General features: G+C 40.1%; 2 protein-coding genes across 4 annotated transcripts in view; both read left to right on the forward strand.

Annotated features, from left to right (window-relative positions):
• MTMR8 (myotubularin related protein 8) overlaps positions 1-25,433 on the forward strand; it is a 285,490-nt gene that overhangs the window by 205,834 nt on the left and 54,223 nt on the right. Inside the window, exon 13 of one of the 3 annotated variants that reach the window (XM_059883795.1) lies at positions 11,133-25,432. The exons of the other annotated variants lie outside the window; for them this stretch is intronic. Within the exon in view, the coding sequence (XP_059739778.1) occupies positions 11,133-11,199 (67 nt within the window). The 3' untranslated portion in view covers positions 11,200-25,432. Of the gene's footprint in view, positions 1-11,132; position 25,433 lie in introns of those variants that run through there. 3 annotated transcript variants of the gene reach the window in all.
• LOC112445190 (small integral membrane protein 13) lies at positions 2,603-3,486 on the forward strand. The gene has a single exon (XM_024988797.2). The coding sequence runs from the start codon at positions 3,050-3,052 to the stop codon at positions 3,311-3,313; it is 264 nt and encodes an 87-aa protein (XP_024844565.1). The 5' UTR covers positions 2,603-3,049; the 3' UTR covers positions 3,314-3,486.

Here is a 25,433-nt window from a genome sequence, read left to right on the forward strand (position 1 = left end):
GAGAACTCCACAGAACTGCAGGAGGCCAAAGTGGAGGCAGAGGTTTATAATAACATAAAAAGTGTGATTGAAAATAAAAAAAGAATCAAAAAGTTATTAAATTTCATAGTGCTCATAAAATCTACAACAACAGATTGGGGGAAAAAAAAGAAAAAAATCCAAAAGAAAATGCAAAACAAGTCAAAAGAATAGTAAATATTTTTCTTCATTTGCTGCTGTCAGCATCCCTTCGTTCACTGGGAGTCACAGTCCGCTTCACCCCCCTAGGGTGCCTTCCAACATTGCTCTGGTCTCTGGACCTGCTGTGGGGGTAGCTCAGACTCTAATGTAGTCCTACTCCTGTGTGTTCTTGCCTCCAATGTCCACAGCTATGGACATTGGTGTGTTTTCTTTGTGGGAGCTCTCAATGGCCTTTTGTATATTCTATAGACACAGAGTCTGCCTAGTTGATCATGTGGATTTAATCTGCAACTTGTATAGCTTGTGGGAAAGTTTGGCTCTTCGTCCTTAGCCACACTGCCCCGGGTTTCAATTGTGGTTTTATTTCCACCTCTGCATGTGGGTCATCCACTGGGGTTTGCTCCTGAAGCTGCCCTGTAGGGCTTGGTCTGCCCCAGTGAGGACCAGGTGTGGAGGTGGTGCAGCTACTTGGGTCACAGGGGTTCTGGCAGCACCAGGTAATCGTGGGAATTGGCAGCTAGGGCAGCAGGAAATACAGTGCTCTAGAGGGATATGGCAACCAAGGGTATGAGACAAATTCAAATTCAAGAAATAATACCCAAGGTGGATAGAAGTTATTTTCTTCCCTTTCATGCCCACAAAACTCCCTTTAATGCCTATATTTTTAAAATTTCATTGAAGGTAAATTTGTATGACTTAGTCAATTCACAATTCTAGGTAGTAATAAGTGTGTATGTTGTAGTTTACAGTTTTTCCGGCTTTTTTGAGAAGTAGATCACATATACCATTGTATAAGTTTAAAGTGTACAACATAGTGGTTTTAAAAATGTGTATATTTGAAAATGACTACCATTGTGGTTTTAGTTAACACTCCCATCACCTAACAGTTATATTTTGTGTGTGTGTTTAAAATTTAAAATCAACTGACCTAGCAATTTTCAAATATGCGGTAACAATATTATTAACTATAATCACCATGTTATACTTTACATCCCCCAAACTTCAATTAATCAATCATATAACTGGATGTTTGTACCATTTTAAGATTTCCTTCACCCATTCCCTGCAACATCACTCCTGTTCTCTGTTTCTATGAGTTTGGTTTTTGTTTGTTATTTTTTCCCTAAAATAATTTTATAAAACTCGAACAGATCAAAGCAGAAATAAATGAAATAGAGACAAAGAAAACAAATGAAAAGATCATCGAAACTAAAAGCTGGTTCTTTGAAAAGGTAAAATTGATAAACCTTTAGCCAGTCTCATCAAGAAAAAAAGGGAGAGGACTCAAATCAATGAAATTAGAAATGAAAAATGAGAAGTTACAACTGACACCACACAAATAGAAAGGGTCATAAAAGACTACTTCAGACATCTCTCTGTCAATAAAATAGACAACCTAGAAGAAATTGACAAATTCTCAGAAATGTACAATTTCCCAAGACTGAAGCAGAAAGATGCAGAAAATATGAAGAGATCAATTGCAAGCTTTGAAATTGAATCTTAAAATTGAATCAAATTGATTTTAAAACTCCCAACAAACCAAAATCCAGGACCAGATGGCTTCATAGGTGAATTCTATCAAATAAAAGAGTTAACATCTGTCCTTCTGAAACCCTTCCAAAAACTGGTAGAGGAAAGAACACTTCCAAACTCATTCTATTAGACCACCGTCACCCTGATACCAAAACCAAGCAGAGATACTACAAGAAAAGAAAATTAAGGCCAATATCACTGATGAACATAGTCGAAAAATCCTTAACAAAATACTAGGAAATCAAATCCAACAATATATTAAAAGGATCACATATCATGAATGAGTGGGATTTTTCCCAGGGATGCTAGGATTTTTCAATATCTGCCAAAAGAACAGTGTGATACACCGCATTAGCCAATTGAAGAATAAAATCCATATGATCATCTCAATAGATGGCAGAATAAACTTTTTTCAAAATTCAACACCCATTTGTTTATTTTTGCTTTTATTTCCAATATTCTGGGAGGTGGGTCATAGAGGATCCTGCTGTGGTTTCTGTCAGAGAGTGTTTTGCCTATGTTCTCCTCTAGGAGTTTTATAGTTTCTGGTCTTACGTTTAGATCTTTAATCCATTTTGAGTTTATTTTTGTGTATGCTGTTAAGTGTTCTAGTTTCATTCTTTTACAAGTGGTTGACCAGTTTTCCCAGCACCACTTTTTAAACAGATTATCTTTTCTCCATTGTATATTCTTGCTTCATTTGTCAAAGATAAGGTGTCCATAGGTGCATGGATTTATCTCTGGGCTTTCTATTTTGTTCCATTTATCTATATTTCTGTCTTTGTGGCAGTACCATACTGTCTTGATGACTGTGGCTTTGTAGTAGAGCCTGAAGTCAGGCAGGTGGATTCTTCCAGTTCCATTCTTCTTTCTCAAGATTGCTTTGGGCGAGGAGACGTTACCTGCCATCTGCGAGGGGAGCCGAGGGACTCTCGGGCGGGCGACCGCGAGGGTCAGGCGGCCGCCGTACGCTCCTGTGCTCGCCCTCTGTCCGCCTCAGGGGCTCGCGGCGTCCGCCATGGAAGCACATCCGGCCGCCTCCGGGGTCTCCCGGAGCCGCGTCCCCGGGTCCCCGGAGCGATGAGCGAGTAGGGACGCCCCCACGCTCCGCCTCCCGCCCGCCATCGGTCGGCTGCCCTGAGAGGGACCGCGCGGGCCGGCCGCCGGCCGCGGGGCAGCCCCCGCGCCGCCCCGCCCCGTCCCGCCTCCCGGGGGCGCTGCCTGCGGGTGGGGGCGGGGGGCGTCCGCCGCTCATGCCGCCCCGGCCGCTGAAGCCCCCGCCGCGCCGACCTCCCGCCTGCCCGCCCGCGCCCGCCGCCGCCCCGCCGCCCCCAAGATGTGGCACAACGTGGGGCTGACCCTGTTGGTGTTTGTGGCCACGCTGCTGATCGTGCTGCTGCTGATGGTGTGCGGTTGGTATTTTGTTTGGCATCTTTTTTTGTCAAAATTCAAGTTTCTTCGGGAACTGGTGGGAGACACCGGATCCCAGGAGGGAGACCGTGAGCCTTCAGGATCTGAGACCGAAGAAGATGCTTCACCGTCTCCGCACAGGATCAGGTCCGCTCGCCAGAGGAGGGCCCCTACCGATGAAGGCCACTGAGCCAGCCAGTCCTGAGATAGCGAATGACCAAGGGTTCTGGGAGTCTCTCTCTGTAATGATGGGGCTTTGCAGTTTGCTAAAGGAGTGAAGAACATTCATTCTTGGATTCTAAGTCCAGTTCAAAAAAAGATTTACATGTAAGCCATATGCAAATAAAGGGAATTTCAACCAAATCGGACCATTGCGGATTTCATCGTTAAGATAATTTTTGCTTATATGCTTCAACATATATACTTTTTATTTGACCCTTGGGCTTCTTTTCTTGCACTGGTATTAATCTGATAAATGTTACAGGCTTGAAAAACCATATTTTATTAATGTTAGTTCTGTGCCATGTTTCCCCTCCCCACTCCCCGCCCCCACATCATGCCTTGTCTGAAATTGGGATATATCTCGTGGTTACAGTCAACCAGGCAACAGTCATGATGTAATTACCCTCGCCTGAGCACGTGTGGACCTCAGGCTTGTCATAGCATCATTACTGGTTGTTGGTATCAAATGTGTCAGGTTTAACTGGCTTTTAAAAATGTCTTCAAAAAGATTACACTATGATTCAGCCTTGAAACGAAAAGTCATCGTGTATGCAGAAAAGCACGGGAACAGAGCAGCCGGGCGTGCGTTCCATATCAGCGAAGCAAATATCCGTCGCTGGAGGAGCGACCGAAATTCCATATTTTCCTGTAAAGCCACCACAAAGTGCTTTACGGGACCTAAGAAAGGAAGATACCCGCAGGTAGATGAGGGTGTGCTACATTTTGTCAGTGAGACGCGTGCAAAAGGATTGCCCGTCACACGCCAAGCAATGCAGCTGAAGGCCGGAGAAATTGCCAAAGCCCTCGGAATAGACGAAGCGAAGTTCAAAGCCACCAGAGGCTGGTGTGATCGATTCATGCGTCGAGCAGGACTGTCCTTGAGGCGTCAAACCTCATTGCGTCCAGAGCTCTCCGCTGACGCTAACCAGCGGGTGGTGCCCGAGCGCCGTTTAAAGCGGTGCTCCATCACCAGCGCTCTTGACGATGCCCAGAGGGGTGTGGTCTGGAGGAACGCAGACGCCCGTCTGAATGATTCCGAAGAGTTAGACTCAGACTACGACGTTATAGTCATCACTTAACCAGCTTATTTCATCATGCACTTCCTGGATGTGTGCACAAAGGTTGATGCGATAAATACCTGTTTAAAAGCTGTGTTTGACTAAATCAGAAAACCAGACATTCTGCAGAATACAAAAGCATCGTGTTGTAGTTGAATTGGCTGTGTCTCTTCTTGGTGATATTTATGGTGCATCTTACCGTCGATGGTATCTTAGGGAAAAAGAAATAGTCTGTAAATTTATTTTTATTCCTAGGATAGCAACTATTTATTGGGGAACTTAATCCTGACTCTTACCATATCGTTAAAGTAGTTATCCTCTGAGACACATTTTGGAGCATCCTGTTCATGATTCTAGAGTAGAAGTGTGGGGATCTGGGCTCTGTCCTCTTCCTTCAGGAAGGGTAGGCTTCATTACTCCTTGCGCATGGGAGGACTTCACGCTCAAGGCAGGTGCTGAGGAGATACTTCTTCACAGACAGCAATTCAGCGACAAGGCCTCCGAGGCGCTGGGAACTGAGAGAGCGGGTGAGCATGCCTGCTTTACTGTAAAATGGTTCTTGCCCTGTTCCCTTGTTTGTCTTCACTGAACTTTGGACTGAGTGTTTCCTGGGGAAGAGAGCTATGCATTAAAGAACTTTCCCATTTAGTGTTGCCTGCTTTATATGAGAGTGAATTGCAAAGCCAACTTATTTTATTAATCTTAAGTTCTTTTTATTTTAAATGTTTGTTTCTCAAGAACTAGTCATTACAGAATATCACCTCTAATTTTGACTGTGTAATTTTGTTTGATACCTCATACTCCATGCTGATAGTTTTATTAACAGTTCATCTGCTCTGCCCCGAGTTGATGAACACCTGTGCTGTCATTGTGGCCCTTTGCATGTACTAAAAGGGAATTTACAGAGTTTAGCTTTACTTTCAATATTTGCTAAGGGGAGCGGTCCCCAGCAGCTGAGAGCGGGGCACCGTCTTTATTTCCTTACTGGATACAGTTTTCTGTCTGTGTGAGTATATTGATCAGGCATTCATTTTAATGCTTTCATACTAGCTAAATATCACATTAAAGTGCTCATCAGGTAGGGGAAAACCTCATGCTTCTTGGTGCTGGGAGGATATTTGAATTGGATTTTTTGCAGGCTGATATTTGGAGCTAAGGATTCTGCTTTGTAGTGAATGTCTTAGGTTAGATAATAGTTGCTGACCAACTTTTTTAGTAGCTGGAAAGCTTCCTATTGTGTCAGTATTAAGACTGATGCCAACATAACCCCTAAAATATGCAAGCTGCTAAGCTGCTAAGTCACTTCAGTCGTGTCCGACTCTGCGACCCCATAGACGGCAGCCCACCACGCTCCCCCGTCCCTGGGATTCTCCAGGCAAGAACACTGGAGTGGGTTGTCATTTCCTTCTCCAATGCCTGAAAGTGAAAATGAAGTCGCTCAGTTGTGTCCGACTCTTCGCGACCCCATGGACTGAAGCCTACCAGGCTCCTCCGTCCATGGGATTTTCCAGGCAAGAGTACTGGAGTGGGTTGCCATTGCCTTTTCCAAAATATGCAAGGGTCATCCACAAATTAATCCATGAAAAGATATACATGTTGGTATTATTTATTAATATTTATGCTTTTATGGATGTCTTTAAAAATAGAATTTTAAGAAATATTCTGCTTAGCTTGCTTGGGAAATATGCCCAAAGCATATTAATAGCTCACACTCTGCCATGTTTTAACTCTTAGGAAAGTAAAAAGAAGTTGCTGCTGCCAATATGAGAATTCTACAAACTAATTTCTTTGTTTGAAACATTTTTTCCCCCTGTGCACCTCTTTTCCTAATAGACTCACCATAGTACATACTTCTAAGGCCACTGAGAGAGGCAAAAGAAATCGTTACCACAGAGTTACCTGTGTGATACAGCGTTTTTGCTTTTCCTGTTTTAGTGTTTTTGTAGCTGAACTTACTGAGCTCATCATAAGTGCATTTTCAGTTTCTTAGTAGTCTGTGGTTGATTTTGAAGCTTGGAGGGTTCAGAGCATGAAAAAAAAAAAACAGGTATTAGTCTTGTCTGAATTCTAAAACGAGGGGACTCTGGTGGGTGCTTTCATTTCTGTCCAGCCAACCACTTACAAATCGTTTTTCTTCTTTTGCTTCTGAAACTTCTGTGAAAATTGCGTGTATCAGATTTATTGGTAGCATTGCTCCGATTTCAAGGCCAAAAGACACTAAATATTTGTGTGACGCTGTTAAATAAAGTTTTTAAGATTTACATTCAAAAAAAAAAAAAAAAGATTGCTTTGGCTACTCGAGGTTTTTTGTATTTCCATACAAATAGTGAAGTTATTTGTTCTAGTTCTGTGAAAAATACCATTGGTAGCTTGATAGGCATTGAATCTATAGGTTGCTTTGGGTAGTATACTTATTTTCAATATTTTCATTTTTCTGATCCATGAACATGGTATATTTCTCCCTCTATTTGTGTCCTCTTTGATTTCTTTCACCAGTGTTTTATAGTTTTCTATATATAGGTCTTTTGTTTCTTTAGGTAGATATATTCCTAAGTATTTTATTCTTTTCGTTGCAATGGTGAATGGAATTGTTTCCTTAATTTCCCTTTCTGTTTTCTCATTGTTAGTGTATAGGAATGCAAGGGATTTCTGTGTGTTGATTTTGTATCCCGCAACTTCAGTATATTCATTGATTAGCTCTAGTAATTTTCTGGTGGAGTCTTTAGGGTTTTCTATGTAGAGGATCATGTCATCTGCAAACAGTTAGAGTTTTACTTCTTTTCCAATCTGGATTCCTTCTGTTTCTTTTTCTGCTCTGATTACTGTGGCCAAAACTTCCAAAACTATGTTGAAAAGTAGTGGTGAGAGTGAGCACCCTTGTTTTATTCCTGACTTTAGGGGAAATGCTTTCAATTTTCACCACTGAGGATAATGTTTGTTGCGGGTTTGTCATATATAGCTTTTATTATGTTGAGGTATGTTCCTTCTATTCCTGCTTTCTGGAGAGTTTTTATCATAAATGGATATTGAGTTTTGTCAAAGGCTTTCTCTGCATCTATTCAGATAATCATATGGATTTTATTTTTCAACTTGTTAATGTGGTGTATTACATTGATTGATTTATGGATATTGAAGAATCCTTGCATCCCTGGGATAAAGCCCACTTGGTCATGGTGTATGATCTTTTTAATATGTTGTTGGATTCTGATTGCTAGAATTTTGTTAAGGATTTTTGCATCTATGTGCATCAGTGATATTGGCCTGTAGTTTTCTTTTTTTGTAGCATCTTTGTCAGGTTTTGGTATTAGGGTGATGGTGGCCTCATAGAATGAGTTTGGAAGTTTACCTTCCTCTGCAAATTTCTGGAAGAGTTTGAGTAGGATAGGTGTTAGCTCTTCTCTCAATTTTTGGTAGAATTCAGCTGTGAAGCCATCTGGTCCTGGGATTTGGTTTGCTGGAAGATTTCTGATTACATTTTCATTTTCCATGCTTGTGATGGGTCTGTTAAGATTTTCTATTTCTTCCTGGTTCAGTTTTGGAAAGTTGTACTTTTCTAAGAATTTGTCCATTTCTTCCACGCCGTCCATTTTATTTGCATGTAATTGCTGATAGTAGTCTCTTATGATCCTTTGTATTTGTGTATTGTCTGTTGTGATCTCTCCATTTTCATTTCTAATTTTGTTGATTTGATTCTTCTCCCTTTGTTGCTTGATGAGTCTAGATAATGGTCTGTCAATTTTATTTATCTTGAAAAAGAACCAGCTTTTGGCTTTGTTGATTTTTGCTATGGTCTCATTTGTTTATTTTGCATTTATTTCTGCCCTAATTTTTAAGATTTCTTTCCTTCTACTAATGCTGTGGTTCTTCATTTCTTTCTTTTCTAGTTGCTTTAGGTGTAGAGTTAGGTTATTTATTTGACTTTTTTCTTCTTTCTTGAGGTAAGCCTGTATTGCTATGAACCTTCCCCTTAGCACTGTTTTTACAGTGTCTCATAGGTTTTTGAGTTGTTGTGTTTTCATTTTGATTCATTTCTATGCATATTTTGATTTCTTTTTTGATTTCTTCTGTGATTTGTTGGTTATTCAGCAGCGTGTTTTGCAGCCTCCATATGTTGGCATTTTTAATAGTTTTTCTCCTGTAATTGACATCTAATCTTACTGCATTGTGGTCAGAAAAGATGCTTGGAATGATTTTGATTTTTTTGAATTTACCAAGGATAGATTTATAGCCCAGGATGTGATCTATCCTAGAGAAGATTCTTTGTACTCTTGAGAAAAAGGTGAAATTCATTGTTTTGGGGTGAAATGTCCTATAGATATCAATTAGGTCTAAATGGTCCATTGTATCATTTAAAGTTTGTGTTTCCTTGTTAATTTTCTGTTTAGTTGATCTATCCATGGGTGTGAGTGGGGTATTAAAGTCTCCCACTGTTACTGGGTTATTGTTAATTTTGCCTTTCATACTTGTTAGCATTTGCCTTACATATTGTGGTGCCCCTATGTTCAGTGCATATTTATGTATAATTGTTATATCTTCTTCTTGGATTTATCCTTTGATCATTATGTAGGGTCCATCTTTGACTCTTTTCACAGCCTTTGTTTTAAAGTCTATTTTATCTAATATGAGTATTGCTACTCCTGCTTTCTTTTGGTCTCTATTTGCATGGAATATCTTTTTCCAGCCCTTCACTTTCAGTCTGTATGTGTCCCTTGTTTTGAGGTGAGTCTCTTGTAGACAACATAGAGGTCTTGTTTTTGTATCCATTCAGCCAGGCTTTGTCTTTTGGTTGGTGTATTCAACCCATTTACATTTAAGGTAGTTATTGATAAGTATGATCCCACTGCCATTTACTTTGTTGTTTTGGTTTCGAGTTTATACACCCTTTCTGTGTTTCCTGTCTAGAGAAGATCCTTTAGCATTTGTTGGAGAGCTGGTTTGGTGGTGCTGAATTCTCTCAGCTTTTGCTTGTCTGTAAAGCTTTTGATTTCTCCTTCATATTTGAATCAGATCCTTGCTGGGTACAGTAATCTGGGTTATAGTTTTTCTCTTTCATCACTTTAAGTATGTCCTGCCATTCCCTTCTGGCCTGAAGAGTTTCTATTGCAAGATGAGCTGTTATCCTTATGGGAATCCACTTGTGTGTTATTTGTTGTTTTTCCCTTGTTGATTTTAATATTTCTTCTTCGTGTTTGATCTTTGTTAATTTGATTAATATGTGTCTTGAGGTGTTTCACCTTGGGTTCATCCTGTTTTGGACTCTCTGGGTTTCTTGGACTTGGGTTATTATTTCCTTCCCCATTTTAGGGAAGTTTTCAACTATTATCTCCTCAAGTATTTTCTCATGGTCTTTCTTTTTGTCTTCTTCTTCTGGGACTCCTGTGATTCAAATGTTGGAGCATTTAACATTGTCCCAGAGGTCTCTGAGGTTGTCCTCATTTCTTTTAATTCTTTTTTCCTCTCTGTTTCATTTATTTCTACCATTCTATCTTCAGCCTCACTTATCCTATCTTCTGCCTTTGTTATTCTACTGTTGGTTCCCTCCAGAGTGTTTTGATCTCATTTATTGCATTATTCATTATATATTGACTCTTATTTATTTCTTCTATGTCTTTGTTAAACCTTTCTTGCATCTTCTCAATCCTTGTCTCCAGGCTATTTGTCTGTAACTCCAATTTGTTTTCAAGGTTTTGGATCATTTTCACCATCATTATTTGGAATTCTTTATCAGGTAGATTAGGGCCTAATTAAAATTAAAAGCTTCTGCACAACAAAGGAAACTATAAGCAAGGTGAAAATACAGCCTTCAGAATGGGAGAAAATAATAGCAAACTAGTACAGCCACTATGGAGAACAAGGTAGAGATTCCTTAAAAAACTGGAAATAGAACTGCCATACGATCCAGCAATCCCACTGCTGGGCATACACACTGAGGAGACCATAATTGAAAGAGACACATGTACCCCAGTGTTCATCACAGCACTGTTTATAATAGCCAGGACATGGAAGCAACCTAGATGTCCATCAGCAGATGAATGGATAAGAAAGTTGTGGTACATATACAGAATGGGGCTGAATATTTCTCAGCCATTAAAAAGAATACATTTGAATTAGTTCTAATGAGGTGGATGAAACTGGAGCCTATTATACAGAGTGAAGTAAGCCAGAAAGAAAAACACCAATACAGTATACTAACGCATATATATGGAATTTAGTAAGATGGTAACTATAACCCTGTATGTGAGACAGCAAAAGAGACACAGGTGTACAGTCTTTTGGACTCTGTGGGAGAGGGAAAGGTTGGGATGATATGGGAGAATGGCATTGAAACATGTAAATTATCACATGTGAAACGAATCGCCAGTCCAGGTTTGATGCATGAGACAGGGTGCTCAGTGCTGGTGCACTGGGATGACCCAGAAGGATGGGATGGGGAAGGAGATAGGAGGGGGTTTCAGGATGGGGAACACATGTACACCCATGGCAGATTCATGTCAATGTATGGCAAAAACAATACAATAGTGTAAAGTAAAAATAAATAAATAAATAAAACTGGAAAAAATTCAACAACCATTTATGACTTCAAAACTCTTCAGAAATTGGGAATAGAGGAAACCTACAAATCCACAGCTAACATCATAAATCAATGATGAAAAAATGAAAGTATTTCCTCTAATCAGGAATTTAAAAGATATTGACTCTTTCCACTTTTATTCAACATAATTTTGGAAGTTCTAGCCCCAGCAATCAGAGAAGAAAACGAAATAAATGGGATCCAAATTGGAAAAGAAGAAGTTAATATGTGAGTTTGATTTTTGTTTGCTTATTTTTCCCTAAAAGAATTTTGTACAACTTATTTCTAGTCACAGCAGTTAATATTTATTTTAAGCCCTTCATACTAATGCTACTACCATTTTCCTACGGCACAACTGAAAAATTTAAAAGGCTAGCTTTCCTTGCATACTTTCATTAATCTCACAGAAATAATCTCTGCTCTGTTCTTGATTATGGCCTTGAAATAAGTAAAAACTGGACTCAATTGCACTAGGAATATCCAACAATCCCATGGAAATGGAAAGGATATGGCAGGGAGAGGAAAGGAAAGGAGTGATTTGGGGGTTCCCATTTAAGAACTTATTCTCAAATTTCAATCCTCAGATTTATCCGTTGAGACCCTGTAGGATTTTCTGGGGTTTTCTTACTTTTTTTTTTTTTTTAATGGTGATAAATTGTACTTAAAATGTATCATTTTGACCATTTTCAATGTACAGTTCAGAGGCATTTAGTACACTAATATTTTTTGTGCAACCATCACTGCCATCTTCCCTAGTGAGCTTCCCTAGTGGCTCAGTTGGTAAACAATCTCCCTGCAATGCAGGAGACCTGGGTTTGATCCGTGGGTCAGGAAGTTTCCCTGGAGAAGGAAATGGCAACCTACTCCAGTATTCTTGCCTGGAGAATCCCATGGACAGAAGAGCCTGGAGGGCTCCAGTCCTTAGGATTGCAAAGAGTCGGACACGATTGAAGCGACTTAGCACATACTGAAAATGACAATTAAGTGTAGCTATTCTATTGTACCAGTTAGGATCTCTATTGGCTAATTGATTTGCTCTCTAGAAGATCTGCCCGTTGATCTCAGTGGAGTGTTAAACTTTCCTAATGTTATTGTATTCCCATCAATTTCTCTCTTTATGTCTGTTAATATTTGTTTTATGTATTTGGGTTCTTCTATATTAGGTGAATATATGTTGACAATTGTAAAACCCTCTTCTAGTATTGATGCTTTTATCATTGTACAATGTATTTCTTAATCTTTCTATAAAGCCTTTAACTTAAAGTCTATTTTGTCTGATATGAGTATTGCAACGTCCTCTTTCTTTTCATTTCTGTTTGTTTCCATGAAATATGCCTTTTCATCCCCTTGATATCTATCTATGCATATCCTTTGCCCTAAATTGGGTCTCTTGTAGGCAACATATTATAGGGTATTGTTTGTTTGCTTTCTTTTTCCTATACAAACTGTCACTCTGTCTTTTTATTGGAGCATTTAGTCCATTGACTTTTAAGGCAATCATATATATATATGATTTATATATAATTAATATATAGGATTTATATATATATCCAATTTAAAACTTGTTTTCCTGTTGATTCTTCATTTTTTCTTTGTTTTTCTTTTTGTGGTTTGATGTTGTTTTACACTTATGTTCTCTCCTTTTTGTTTTTTATGAATTTATTCCTTTTTAGTTAATTTATTTTCATTGGAGGCTAATTACTTTACAGTATTGTAGTAGTTTTTGCGATAGATCAACATGAATCAGCTATGGCTGTACATATGTCCGACCATCTTGAAACGCCTCCAAACTCCCCACCACCCTATCCTTCTGGGTTGTCCCAGAGCAGGAGCTTTTAGTGCCCTGCTTCATGCATCTAACTTACACTGGTCATCGATTTCACATACAGTAATATACAAATTTCACGTATTGCTGAAGCCTCGCTTGGAGAATTTTGAGCATTACTCTACTAGCGTGTGAGATGAGTGCAATTGTACAGTAGTTTGGGCATTCTTTGGCATTGCCTTTCTTTGTGATTGGAATGAAAACTGAGCTTTTCCAGTCCTGTGGCCACTGCTGAGTTTTCCAAATTTGCTGGCATATTGAGTGCAGCACTTTCACAGCATCATCTTTCAGGATTTGAAATAGCTCAACTGGAATTCCATCACCTCCACTAGCTTTGTTCGTAGTGATGCTTTCTAAGCCCCACTTGACTTCCCATTCCAGGATGTCTGGCTCTAGGTCAGTGATCACACCATCATGATTATCTGGGTTGTGAAGATCTTTTTTGTACAGTTCTTCTGTTGTATTCTTGCCACCTCTTCATAATGTCTTCTGCTTCTGTTAGGTCCATACCATTTCCGTCCTTTATCGAGCCCATCTTTGCATGAAATGTTCCCTTGGTATCTCTAATCTTCTCGAAGAGATCTCTATTCCTTCCCATTCTGTTGTTTTCCTCTATTTCTTTGCATTGATTGCTGAGGAAAGCTTTCTTATCTCTTCTTGCCATTCTTTGGAACACTGCATTCAGATGCTTATATCTTTCCTTTTCCCCTTTGCTTTTTGCTTCTCTTCTTTTCACAGCTATTTGTAAGGCCTCCCCAGACAGCCATTTTGCTTTTTTGCATTTCTTTTCCATGGGGATGGTCTTGATCCCTGTCACCTGTACAATGTCACGAACCTTAGTCCATAGTTCATCAGATCTATCAGATCTAGTCCCTTAAATCTATTTCTCACTTCCACTGTATAATCATAAGGGATTTGATTTAGGTGATACCTGAATGGTCTAGTGGTTTTCCCTACTTTCTTCAATTTCAGTCTGAATTTGGCAATAAGGAGTTCATGATCTGAGCCACAGTCAGCTCCTGGCCTTGTTTTTGTTGACTGTATAGAGCTTCCCCATCTTTGGCTACAAAGAATAGAATCAATCTGATTTTGGTGTTGACCATCTGGTGATGTCCATGTGTAGAATCTTCTCTTGTGTTGTTGCAAAAGGGTGTTTGCTATGACCAGTGCATTTTCTTGGCACAACTCTATTAGTCTTTGCCCTGCTTCAGAACTGTGAACTTCCAGATGTTCAAGCTGGTTTTACAAAAGGCAGAGGAACCAGAGACCAAATTGCCAACATCCGCTGGATCATCAGAAAAGCAAGAGAGTTCCAGAAAAACATCTCTTTCTGCTTTATTGACTGTGCCAAAGCCTTTGACTGTGTGGATCCCAATAAACTGTGGAAAATCCTGAAAGAGATGGGAATACCAGACCACCTGACCTGCCTCTTGAGAAATTTGTATGCAGGTCAGGAAACAACAGTTAGAACTGGACATGGAACAACAGACTGGTTCCAAATAGGAAAAGGAATACATCAAGGCTGTATATTGTCACCCTGCTTATTTAACTTCTATGCAGAGTACATCATGAGAAATGCTGAGCTGGAAGAAACACAAGCTGGAATCAAGATTGCAGGGAGAAATATCAATAACCTCAGATATGCAGATGACACCACCTTTATGGCAGAAAGTGAAGAGGAACTAAAAAGCCTCTTGATGAAGGTGAAAGAGGAGAGTGAAAAAGTTGGCTTAAAGCTCAACATTCAGAAAACGAAGATCATGACATCTGGTCCCGTCACTTCATGGGAAATAGGGGGGGAAACAGTGGAAACAGTGTCAGACTTTAGTTTTGGGGGCTCCAGAATCACTGCAGGTGGTGACTGCAGCCTACATTAAAAGACACTTACTCCTTGGAAGAATAGTTATGACCAACCTAGATAGCATATTGAAAAGAAGGGACATTACTTTGCCAACAGAGGTCCATCTAGTCAAGGCTATGGTTTCTCCTGTGGTCATGTGTGGATGTGAGAGTTGGACTGTGAAGAAGGCTGAGCGCCGAAGAATTGATGCTTTTGAACTGTGGTGTTGGAGAAGACTCTTGAGAGTCCCTTGGACTGCAGGAAGATCCAACCAGTCCATTCTGAAGGAGATCAGCCCTGGGATTTCTTTGGAAGGAATGATGCTAAAGCTGAAACTCCAGTACTTTGGCCACCTCATGGGAAGAGTTGACTCATTGGAAAAGACTCTGATACTGGGAGGGATTGGGGGCAAGTGGAGAAAGGGATGACAGAGGATAGATGGCTGGATGGCATCACTGACTCTATGTACTTGAGTCTGAGTGAACTCTGGGAGTTGGTGATGGACAGGGAGACCTGGCATGCTGCAATTCATGGGGTCGTAAATAGTCAGACACGACTGAGCGACTGAACTGTACTGAACTGAATATACAAATTTCAATGCTTTTCTCTCAAACTGTCCCACCCTCACCTTTTCCCACATAGTCCAAAAGTCTGTTCTTTATATCTGTGTCTCTTTTGCTGTCTTACATATAGGGTCGTCATTACCATCTGTCTAAATTCCATATATATGCTTTAAGATACTCTTTGCTTGAGACATCATTTCTTTTTCACTTATTTCTGCTCTGAGTTTTATGATTTCTTTCCTTCTACTAACTTCGAGGTTCTTCTTTTTCTAGTTTCTTTAGGTATAAAGTTAGGTTGTTTATTTCATGTTTCTCTTGTTTCTTAAGGTAGGCTTGTATTGCTATGAACCCCCCTCTTAGCACTGCTTTTACTGAATCCCATAGGTTGGGGTTGTCGTGCTTTCATTTTCATTTTTTCTGTGTATATTTTTATTTCCTTTTTGATTTCTTCCATGATCTGTTGGTTATTCAAAAGCGTGTTGTTTACCCTCCTTATGTTTGTGTCTTTAATAGTTTTTTTTTTTTTCCTTGTAGTTGACATCTAGTCTTACCATATTATGATTGGAAAAGATGCTTGAAATGATTTCAGTTTTTTTTTTTTTTTTAATTTATGAAGACTAGATTTATAGCCCAGGTTGTGATCTATCCAGGAGAATGTTCTGTGTGCACTTAAGAAAAAGGTGAATTCCATTGTTTTGGGGTGAAGTGCCCTATAGATATCAATTAGGTCTAACTTGCCCATTGTATCATTTAGAGCCTGTGTTTCCTTGCCAATTTTCTGTTCATTTGATATATCCATAGGTGTGAATGGGGTATTAAAGTCCCCCACTATTATTGTGTTACTGTTAATTTCCCCTTTCTTAGTTGTTACCATTTGCCTTATGTATTGAGGTGCTCCTATGTTGGGTACATATATATTTATACTTGTGCTATCTTCTTCTTGGATTGATCCTTTGATCATTATGTAGTGTGCTTGTCTCTTATCATGGTCTTTATTTCAAAGTCTAGTTTATTTGATATGAGTATTGCATCCATTTGCATAAAATGTCTTTTTCCAGCCCCTTACTTTCAGTCTGCATGTGTCCCTAAGTTTTAGGTGGGTCTCCTGTAGGTAGTATATATAGATGACTTGTTAGAGGTTTGACTCTCAAAAATACAATATAAAAAGTACAAAACATAATCAGTCCCCCAAATTTTAAAATATATATATGGAATTTGTTTTAAAAAACAGGGTTTTTCTGAAAGGTAATAGTAGGTTATAAAAATGACAGGTAAAGAAGTAATGAAGAACTAAGTTTTTTAAAAAATTAAAAAGTGATAATAGTAAAAATATACCTAGAAATTTCTCTGGAGCTGTTATGGGCAGTGTGGGTCAGTTCAGTGTCAGATAATCCCCTGTTTGGGCTTCTACTTGTTCTCAAGGTCTATAGGTGCCCTTCAAATGCACAGTCTCCAGTGTTAAATGCAGGGTTTTATTCTGATACACAAGTTACTTCCATAGCGGCCCTCTTTTTTTTTTTTTTTTGGTGGGGGGGCATCCTCTGTTTGCAAGTCTCTTTAGTGTCTAATTTCTACCTTGACACAAGGGGGCAAAAGTGGTCACTTATTTAGGCTCACTTGTTCGGTGGTGTTATATGGAGGGAGGGACACTGCAAACAAATACCGCTGACATGTGTGGGGAGTGCTCACAGTGGATGGACCACACTGCGTTTGCCACAGTTCATGGCTCAAATCAAGAATTATATGTGAAAAAGAAATTACAGCTGACACCACAGAAATACAAAAGATCGTAAGAGACTGCTATAAACACCTGTATGCCAATAAAACAGACAACCCAAAGAAATGGACAAATTCTTAGAAAGGTAAAAACTTCCAAGACTGAACCAGTAAGAAATAGAAAACATGAGAGACCAATCACAAGTACTGAAATTGAAGCTGTGGTTTAAAATTTCAAATAAATTTCCAGGACCAGATGACTTCAAAGGCAAAATCTATCAAACATGAAGAGTTAGCAAATATCCTTCTGAAACTCTTCCAAAAATTGAAGAGGAAGAAACACTACTAAGCTTATTCCACAGGACCACCATCACCCTGATACCAGAAACAGATACAAAAAAAGAAAAGAAAATTAAAGGCCAATATCACTGATGAACACAGACATAAAAATCCACCACAAAGTATTAGCAAATTGAGTCCAACAATACATTAAAAGGATCATACACCATGATCAAAGTGGAGTTTTTACCTGTGATGTAATGATTCATCAGTATCATCAAATCAATAAGTGTGATACACCACATTAACCAATTGAAGATTAAAAACAATATGACCATCTTAATAGATGCAGGAAAAGCTTTTGAAAAAATTCAATACCCATTTGTGATTAAAAAAAAAAAAAAAAAAAAAACTCTCCAGAAAGTGGGAATAGAGGGACCTACCTCAACATAATAAATGCCATATATGACAAACCCACAGCTAACATCATACTCAAATGGTGAAAAATTGAAAGCATTCCCACTAAGATCAGGAACAAGACCAAGATATCCACTCTTGCTATTTTTATACAACTAGTTTTGGAAGTTCTAGCCATGGCAACCAAAAAAGTAAAAGAAATAAAAGGAATCCAAATTGGAAAAAAGTAAAACAGTCACTGTTTGCAGATGACATATTATACATAGATGACGTGATATTATAAAGATGATACCAGAAGACTATTAGGGCTCATCAATGAATTTGGTAAAGTTATAGGATACAAAATTAGTACATCAAAATTTGTTGCATTCCTGTATACTAACAACAAAAGATCAGAAAGAAATTATAGAAAAAACCCCACTTAATGTCATATCAAAAAAATTAAAATAAAATACCTAGGGGAAAACCTACCTAAGGAGGCAAAAGACCTGTACTCTGGAAACTGTAAGATCCTGATGAAAGAAATCAAAGATGACACAAACAAATGGAGAGATATAACATTCTTTCTTGGATTGAAAGAATCTATATTGTCAAAATGACTGTACTGTCCAAAGCAACCACAACAGATTTAATGGAATCCTTATCAAATTAGCAATGGCATTTTTCTGACTCAGATGGTAAAGAATCTGCCTGCAGTGCAGGAGACCCGGGTTCAATTCCTGGGTCAAGAAGATCCCCTGGAGAAGGGAATGCCAATACACACCAGTGTTCTTGCCTGGAAAATTCCATGGACAAAGGTGCCTGGTGGGCTACAATCCATGGGGTCACAAAGTTGAACATGACTGAGCAAATTCCACAGAACAACAACAAAAAAATTAATTGTGGAGAAACACAAAAGACACCAAATATCTGAATGTAATCTTTAGAAAGAAAAACAAGCTTGGAAGAATCAGGTTCCCTGACTTCACACTATATTACAAAATTACAGTCATCAGAACAGTATTGTGATGGCACAAATACATAAATATAGATGAAGGGAACAGGATAAAAAGTCCAGAGATAAACCAACGCACCTGTGGTCAGCTAATCTATTAATATGGCAAAAGCAACAAGATTATAAAAAGGAAAAAAAGACAGTCTCTTCAATAAGTTGTGCTGGGAAAACTGGATAGCTATATCGAAAAGAATGAAATTAGAACATTCTGGTTCCCTTGGTGGCTCAGGCAGTAAAGAATCTGCCAGAAATGCAGAAGACTCTGGTTTGATACCTTGGTCAGGATGACCCTTCTGGAGAAGGGAATGACTACCCATTCCAGTATTCTTGCCTGGAGAATTCCATGGACAGAAGGAGCCTGGTGGGCTACAGTCTATGAGGCTGCAAAGAGTTGAACATGAATGAGCGATGAACATTAACACCATACACAGTAAACTCAAAATGGATTGTTGTTCAGTTGCCAAGTCGTGTCAAACTCTTTGTGACTCCATGGACTGCAGCATGCCAAGCTTCCCTGTCCTTCACTATCTTGCAGAGTTTGCTCAAATTCATATCCATTGAGTCAATGATGCTGTCTAACCATCTCATCCTCTGCCACCCGCTTCTCCTTTTGCCTTTAATCTTTCCCAGCGTCAGGGTCTTTTCTGATGAGTAAGCTCCTCACATCAGGTGGCTGGAACTTCAGCTTCAGCATCAGTATTTCCAATGTATATTCAGGGTTGCTTTCCTTTAGGATTAACTGGTTTGATGTCCTTGAAGTCCAACGGACTCTCAAGAGTCTTTTCAAGCACCATAATTCAAAAGCACTGATTCTTCAGCGTTAAGCCTTCTTTATGGTCCAGCTCTCACATCCGTACATGACTATTGGAAAAACCATACCTTTGACTATACAGACCTTTGTTAGTGAAGTGATGTCTCTGTTTTTTAATATGCTGTCTAAGTTTGTCATAGCAAAATGGGTTAAAGACCTAAATTTAAGGCTGTATACTATAAAAACCCTTTGACAAAACATAGGCAGAATGCTCTCTGACATAAATCACAGCAATATCTTTTCTGATCCACTTCCTAGAGTAATGAAAATAAAAACAAGCATAAACAAACAGGATCTTATTAAACTTAAAAGCTTTTGCACAGCAAAGGAAACAATAAACAAAACAAAATACAACCCAACAAAATGGGAAAACAAAAATTTGCAAACAAAGTGACTGACAAGGAATTGATCTCCAAGATATATAAATACCTCATACATCTCTGTATCACAAAAACAAACAACTGGGAGAGAACAAGATGGCAGAGGAGTAGGTGGATGTGGAGTCTCTCTCCATGGATACTTCAAGAATACACCTTCTGAAGTGCATGCAGAACACCAGCTGAGAGTGGACAGGAGTACTTGACCAGTGGAAAAGAATATATAGAACCATGCAAAACTCGGCAGGATGAAGGAAAGAGGGGGAAAAACAGGAGTGTTACTGTTGGGGGAACTGAAACAGGGGTCCAATCCCCACATCGGGGCAGTTGTCTGAGTCAGAGGAGAAACATTTAAGGCTTAGAGTGAAACAGCTGATCTGTGGCAGCCTAAATGGAATGAGAATCAGACAGTACTTGCCACAGCCATACATATGCCGGACAGGAACACGGGTCTCCTGGAAGAGGCAGCAGCTGGGAGCTGGAGTTTAGGGATTGTGAAGCAATCCCAGTGTGAGGGCTGCTGTTGACTCCAGAGAGATGGATTGAGGGGATGTGAGGGAGGGGATCGTGGTGGGAAATGCCTGTGGAAGAAAGCCAGGCAGCCATGGAAGCAAAGCGATACTGCTCAGTCATGCATAGTGGGTGGAGCCGTCACCATAGCCTCTTTCTCTACACATGCCAGTATGAACAGCTGAACAATAGAAAGGCTGGCCCATCAAACACCTGATGCATTGAAATATGGAGTAGGACCCCACCCAGGGTGCTCCTTTCAGTGTCTGATGTGCCAGTCTACAGAGTAAGACCCCAGTCAGGAGGGCCCCTCTTTGTGCCTGATACACCAAACAACAGAGAAAGTCCGCACCCAGGGTGCCCCTTTATGTGCCTGATGCACCAATCTACAGAGTAGGACCCCAGTCAGGAGGGCCCCTCTATGTGCCTGACATGACAAACCACAGAGAAGGGCCCCAGGCAAGGGATCCCTCTAAGTGCCTGAATGGGCAGAGCTATAGAGAAAGATTGGCCAAAGAGGCCTTCTGATCGCCAGCTACAAGAGGCTCAAAAAATGACTCTGATAGGGCCATACCTCCTGCCGTGGAGGCATTCTGTGTCCCTGAACACTTGGCGCCACCAGGGTCCCCACAAGCCAAGCAGCTGCACCACCTTCACTCTCAACTCTCCCTGGGGCAGAGCTGCCACAGACCAAAAAAAAAAAAAAAAAAAAAGTCCTGTCTTTATGCATGCAGGGTCGCTTCAGTCCAGTCCTGTCTGACTCTTTGCAACCCTGTAGACTGTGGCCTGCCAGGCTTCTCTGTCAGAGAGGGGTTTCTCCAGGCAAGAATACTGGAGTGTATTGCCCAGTACTGGTTGCCATACCCTTCTCACTTCAGTTCAGTTCAGTCGCTCAGTCGTGTCCGACTTTTTGCGACCCCATGAATCGCAGCACGCCAGGCCTCCCTGTCCATCACCAACTCCCAGAGCTCACCCAAACTCATGTCTATCGAGTCGATGAAGCCGTCCAGCCATCTCATCCTCTGTCGTCCACTTCTCCTCCTGCCCCCAATCCCTCCCAGCATCAGAGTCTTTTCCAGTGAGTCAACCCTTTGCATGAGGTGGCCAAAGTACTGGAGTTTCAGCTTCAGCATCATTCCCTCCAAAGAAATCCCAGGGCTGATCTCCTTCAGAATGGACTGGTTGGATCTCCTTGCAGTCCAAGGGACTCTCAAGAGTCTTCTCCAACACCACAGTTCAAAAGCATCAATTCTTCGGCGCTCAGCCTTCTTCACAGTCCAACTCTCACATCCATACATGACCACAGGAAAAACCATAGCCTTGACTAGACAGACCTTTGTTGGCAAAGTAATGTCTCTGCTTTTCAATATGCTATCTAGGTTGGTCATAACTTACCTTCCAAGGAGTAAGCGTCTTTTAATTTCATGGCTGCAGTCACCATCTACAGTGATTTTGGAGCCCAGAAAAATAAAGTCTGACACTGTTTCCACTGTTTCCCTATCTATTTCCCATGAAGTGATGGGACCAGATGCCATGATCTTCGTTTTCTGAATGTTGAGCTTTAAGCCAACTTTTTCACTCTCCTCTTTCACTTTCATCAAGAGGCTTTTTAGTTCCTCTTCACTTTCTGCCATAAGGGTGGTGTCATCTGCATATCTGAGGTTATTGATATTTCTCCCGTCAATCTTGATTCCAGCTTGTGTTTCTTCCAGTCCAGCATTTCTCATAATGTACTCTGCATAGAAGTTAAATAAGCAGGGTGACAATATACATACTCTTCTAGAGTACTATATTACCTGCTGCCCTAGCCACCAACCCCCCTGAGTACCTGGTGCTGCCAGAACCCTTGCAACCAAAGCAGCTGCACCACTTTTACAGCTGGCCCTCACAGGGGCAAACCCAAGCCCTCCAGGAGAGCCTCAGCAGCTAAACCCCAGTGGACAACCCACATGTAGAGATGGAAATAAAACCACAATAGTACCGGGGTCCAGACACAGTTGGATCCAGGGATTCCCTCGGGAGGACGACATTAGCGATTAAAGGATAGCAAAGCAGAGATTAGAGGCTCATTATAACTGGTTTATGTGGAAAATCAATAAAACCTGTGACATCAGGTTTGCTCTGACCATGGAGGCCACAGGCTCCCTCTCAAATTGCTGAAGGTGCCCCACCTTAGGCACCTTCTCGAGTGGGTCTTAGAAGCCCAGGCAAGTAAGTGGTCCCAGAGGACCCCTGTGCTCCAATTAAATGTCCTGAAGGAAGAATAGAAAAGAAAAGGAGAGAGAAAGAAACAAAAAAAGAACAACACGGGGAGACCAAGCTTTGAGCAAGGCCCATAGCTTTATTTTCAAAGGAAGCTTATATACCTTAAGTTGTGCATAGAGGATAATAGGGGGTGTAAAATCATGCAAAGTCAGCAGTCTTTGATCCTCATCGAGACCAGGCTTTTCTTTTCTGCAGACTTATCGTATACAAATGGTTTAGGTGATTTACATCATCTTTTGGCCAGAAGGCCTGTTAACATTTTATGACTCTGATAAAGGTTTGTCAACCATAAGACTTATTTTCTCTAAGAGTAATTATTTTAAAGTTTGGTGCCATCCTCGGAAGGTGTTAGATAAAGTTGCATTCCTATAGGGCAAAGGTGCAGTGGGCTTACAACAAAGGAAAGAATTCATTATCTTAAGGGTCTAAAGTTGTTAACACCAAGGCCACTACTTATTTTTTCTATATACCAACTAAATTAATACACTTCCAAGGATACAATACAGGGGATGTGGAAACTTGGCAGCAAGCATTGGCTCAAAAATGAAATCTTCTACAAGTCCTATTCTAACAATTTCTAACTCCCAGAGAGGCTCTATACTAAGACTGTAAACAATTGTATGCATAGCTATAGGAGTCCGGGTAAACCTGTCAGGCAAGTTAGAGATCCGTCTGAGGGGTTTGGATTTAAACACTCCTATTATGCCCAGGAGGCTTATTAACTAGAGCTTTAAGTTTATTTCCTTCAGAGAAAGGTGGTCGGGGATAGCCCCCCGTTAATGTCAGAGGAGTTGGTGAAAGTCGTAAAATAGTAAAACAGACAGATTCTGGTTTGGGGGTAGACCCTCAGGCAGATCCAGGGGGTCCCTCGAGCCCTGACTCGCCTTTGCATATCAGGCCTCTCCGCATGATCTTTGTCATGGGTGGGGACTCCCATGCTGGCTCCCCGCACAATAGAAACCCAGGGGCAGTGTGGCTAAGGAAGAAGACCCAAAACGTTCCCACCAGCTGTACAAGCTGCAGATTAAGTCCACACAATCAACTAAGCAGACTCTGAGCCTATGGAATATATAAAAGGCCTTTGAGAGCTCCCATAAAGAAAACATGCTAGTTCCAATATCTATGGACACTGGAGGCAAGAACCCACAGGAGTAGAACCAGATTAGAATCTGTGCAGCCCCCACAGCAGGTCCATAGATCAGTACAGTGTTGGATGGCATGGTAGGGAGGTAAGGTGAACTGTGATGCCCAGCATGGCAAAGGACTCTGACAGCAGTGACTCAAGAAAAATATTTATTATTCTTATTTTTTTGACTTGTTCTGTAGATTGTTTTGGATTTTTTTTTTCCTTTTTTTCCCCTTTATATCTCCATCTGTTGTAGTTGTCGATTTTGTTAGCATTAAGAAATCCTACTAAGCTTTTGAGCTTTTTCCTTTTTTCTTACTTTTTCCTCAGTCACAGTTTTTATTGTTGTCATTAACCTCTGCCTCTGTGTTGGGTTTTTGCAGTTCTGTGGAGTTTTCATCTTTTTCTTTTTTTCTCTTTTTTTTTAATTTTATTTTTTAAATCTATTATTGTTTTTGCTACTTTTATTCCTTTCCTTGCTTTTCCTACTGTTCTTTTCCCCTTGAAGTTAATCTTTAAGGTATAAAAATCTTCTTTATCTACCCCTATCTAACTTTGCATATCTCTTTCTTTCTCTCTTTCTTCTCAACATGTTTGTTAATTTTATTTTCATTGCTCTATTCCACAATTGGAAACTTCCTTTAGTTTTGTTTTCAGATCAGATCAGTCGCTCAGTCGTGTCCGACTCTTTGCGACCCCATAAATCGCAGCACGCCAGGCCTCCCTGTCTATCACCAACTCCCGGAGTTCACTGAGACTCACATCCATCGAGTCGGTGATGCCATCCAGCCATCTCATCCTCTGTCATCCCCTTCTCCTCCTGCCCCCAATCCCTCCCAACATCAGGGTCTTTTCCAATGAGTCAACTCTTCGCATGAGGTGGCCAAAGTACTGGAGTTTCAGCTTTCGCATCATTCCTTCCAAGGAAATCCCAGGGCTGATCTCCTTCAGAATGGACTGGTTGGATCTCCTTGTAGTCCAAGGGACTCTTTTTTGTGCTTTAATTAGTTTTGTTCTGGTAGATATAATTTTTGGTTTCCTTTGCTCTCTAGGTCAATCTATTGTACTTAATTTTTGTTGGACTGTTTTGATTTTGTTTATGGGTGTATATGTATATGTATATATTCAGTCACACTTTCTGTTGTTGTTATAAACCTCTGCCTCTACATTAGGTTTTTGCAGTTCTGTGGTGTTTTCCATTTTTTCCCCTTTATTCTTTCTTCTTCCATCTTTTTCTCTTTTCTCTTTTTTATAATTTTAATTTTTTAAAACCTATTACATTTTTTCTACATTTATTATTTGGTAACCTTTCCAACTATTCTTTTCCCCTTGGAGTTAACCTTTAATGTATATAAATCTTCATTTACCTTATTTAAATTTGCATATCTATTCTTTCTTTTCTTTCTTTCCTTTCCCCTCAACATATTTGTTAGTTTTGTTTTCATTGCTTTATTCCCCAGTTGGCACCTTGCTTTAGTTTTGTTTTCCAGTTTGTGCTTAAGTTAGTTTTATTCTTAACTGGTAAATATAATTTTTTATTTCCTTTGTTCACCAGATCAATCTATTATACTTTATTTTTTGTTTGACCGTTAACACCTTGCTCATGCATGTATATGGATATGTGTATATTCCATTATTTGAATTATTATTTGCCTGATTTTGTAACTGCCATTTGCCTGGGGTTAATCTTTGGTTTCTCCTTTTTGGATATTTGTTTTACTCTCCCTTAATACCAT

The sequence above is a fragment of the Bos taurus genome, chromosome X, assembly GCF_002263795.3.
Source record: "Bos taurus isolate L1 Dominette 01449 registration number 42190680 breed Hereford chromosome X, ARS-UCD2.0, whole genome shotgun sequence".
Classification (NCBI taxonomy): domain Eukaryota; kingdom Metazoa; phylum Chordata; class Mammalia; order Artiodactyla; family Bovidae; genus Bos; species Bos taurus.

What these genes read in the sequence shown, in the direction of transcription:
- LOC112445190 (XM_024988797.2), top strand. Translation starts at nt 3,050, where the DNA reads ATGTGGCACAACGTGGGGCTGACCCTGTTGGTGTTTGTGGCCACGCTG.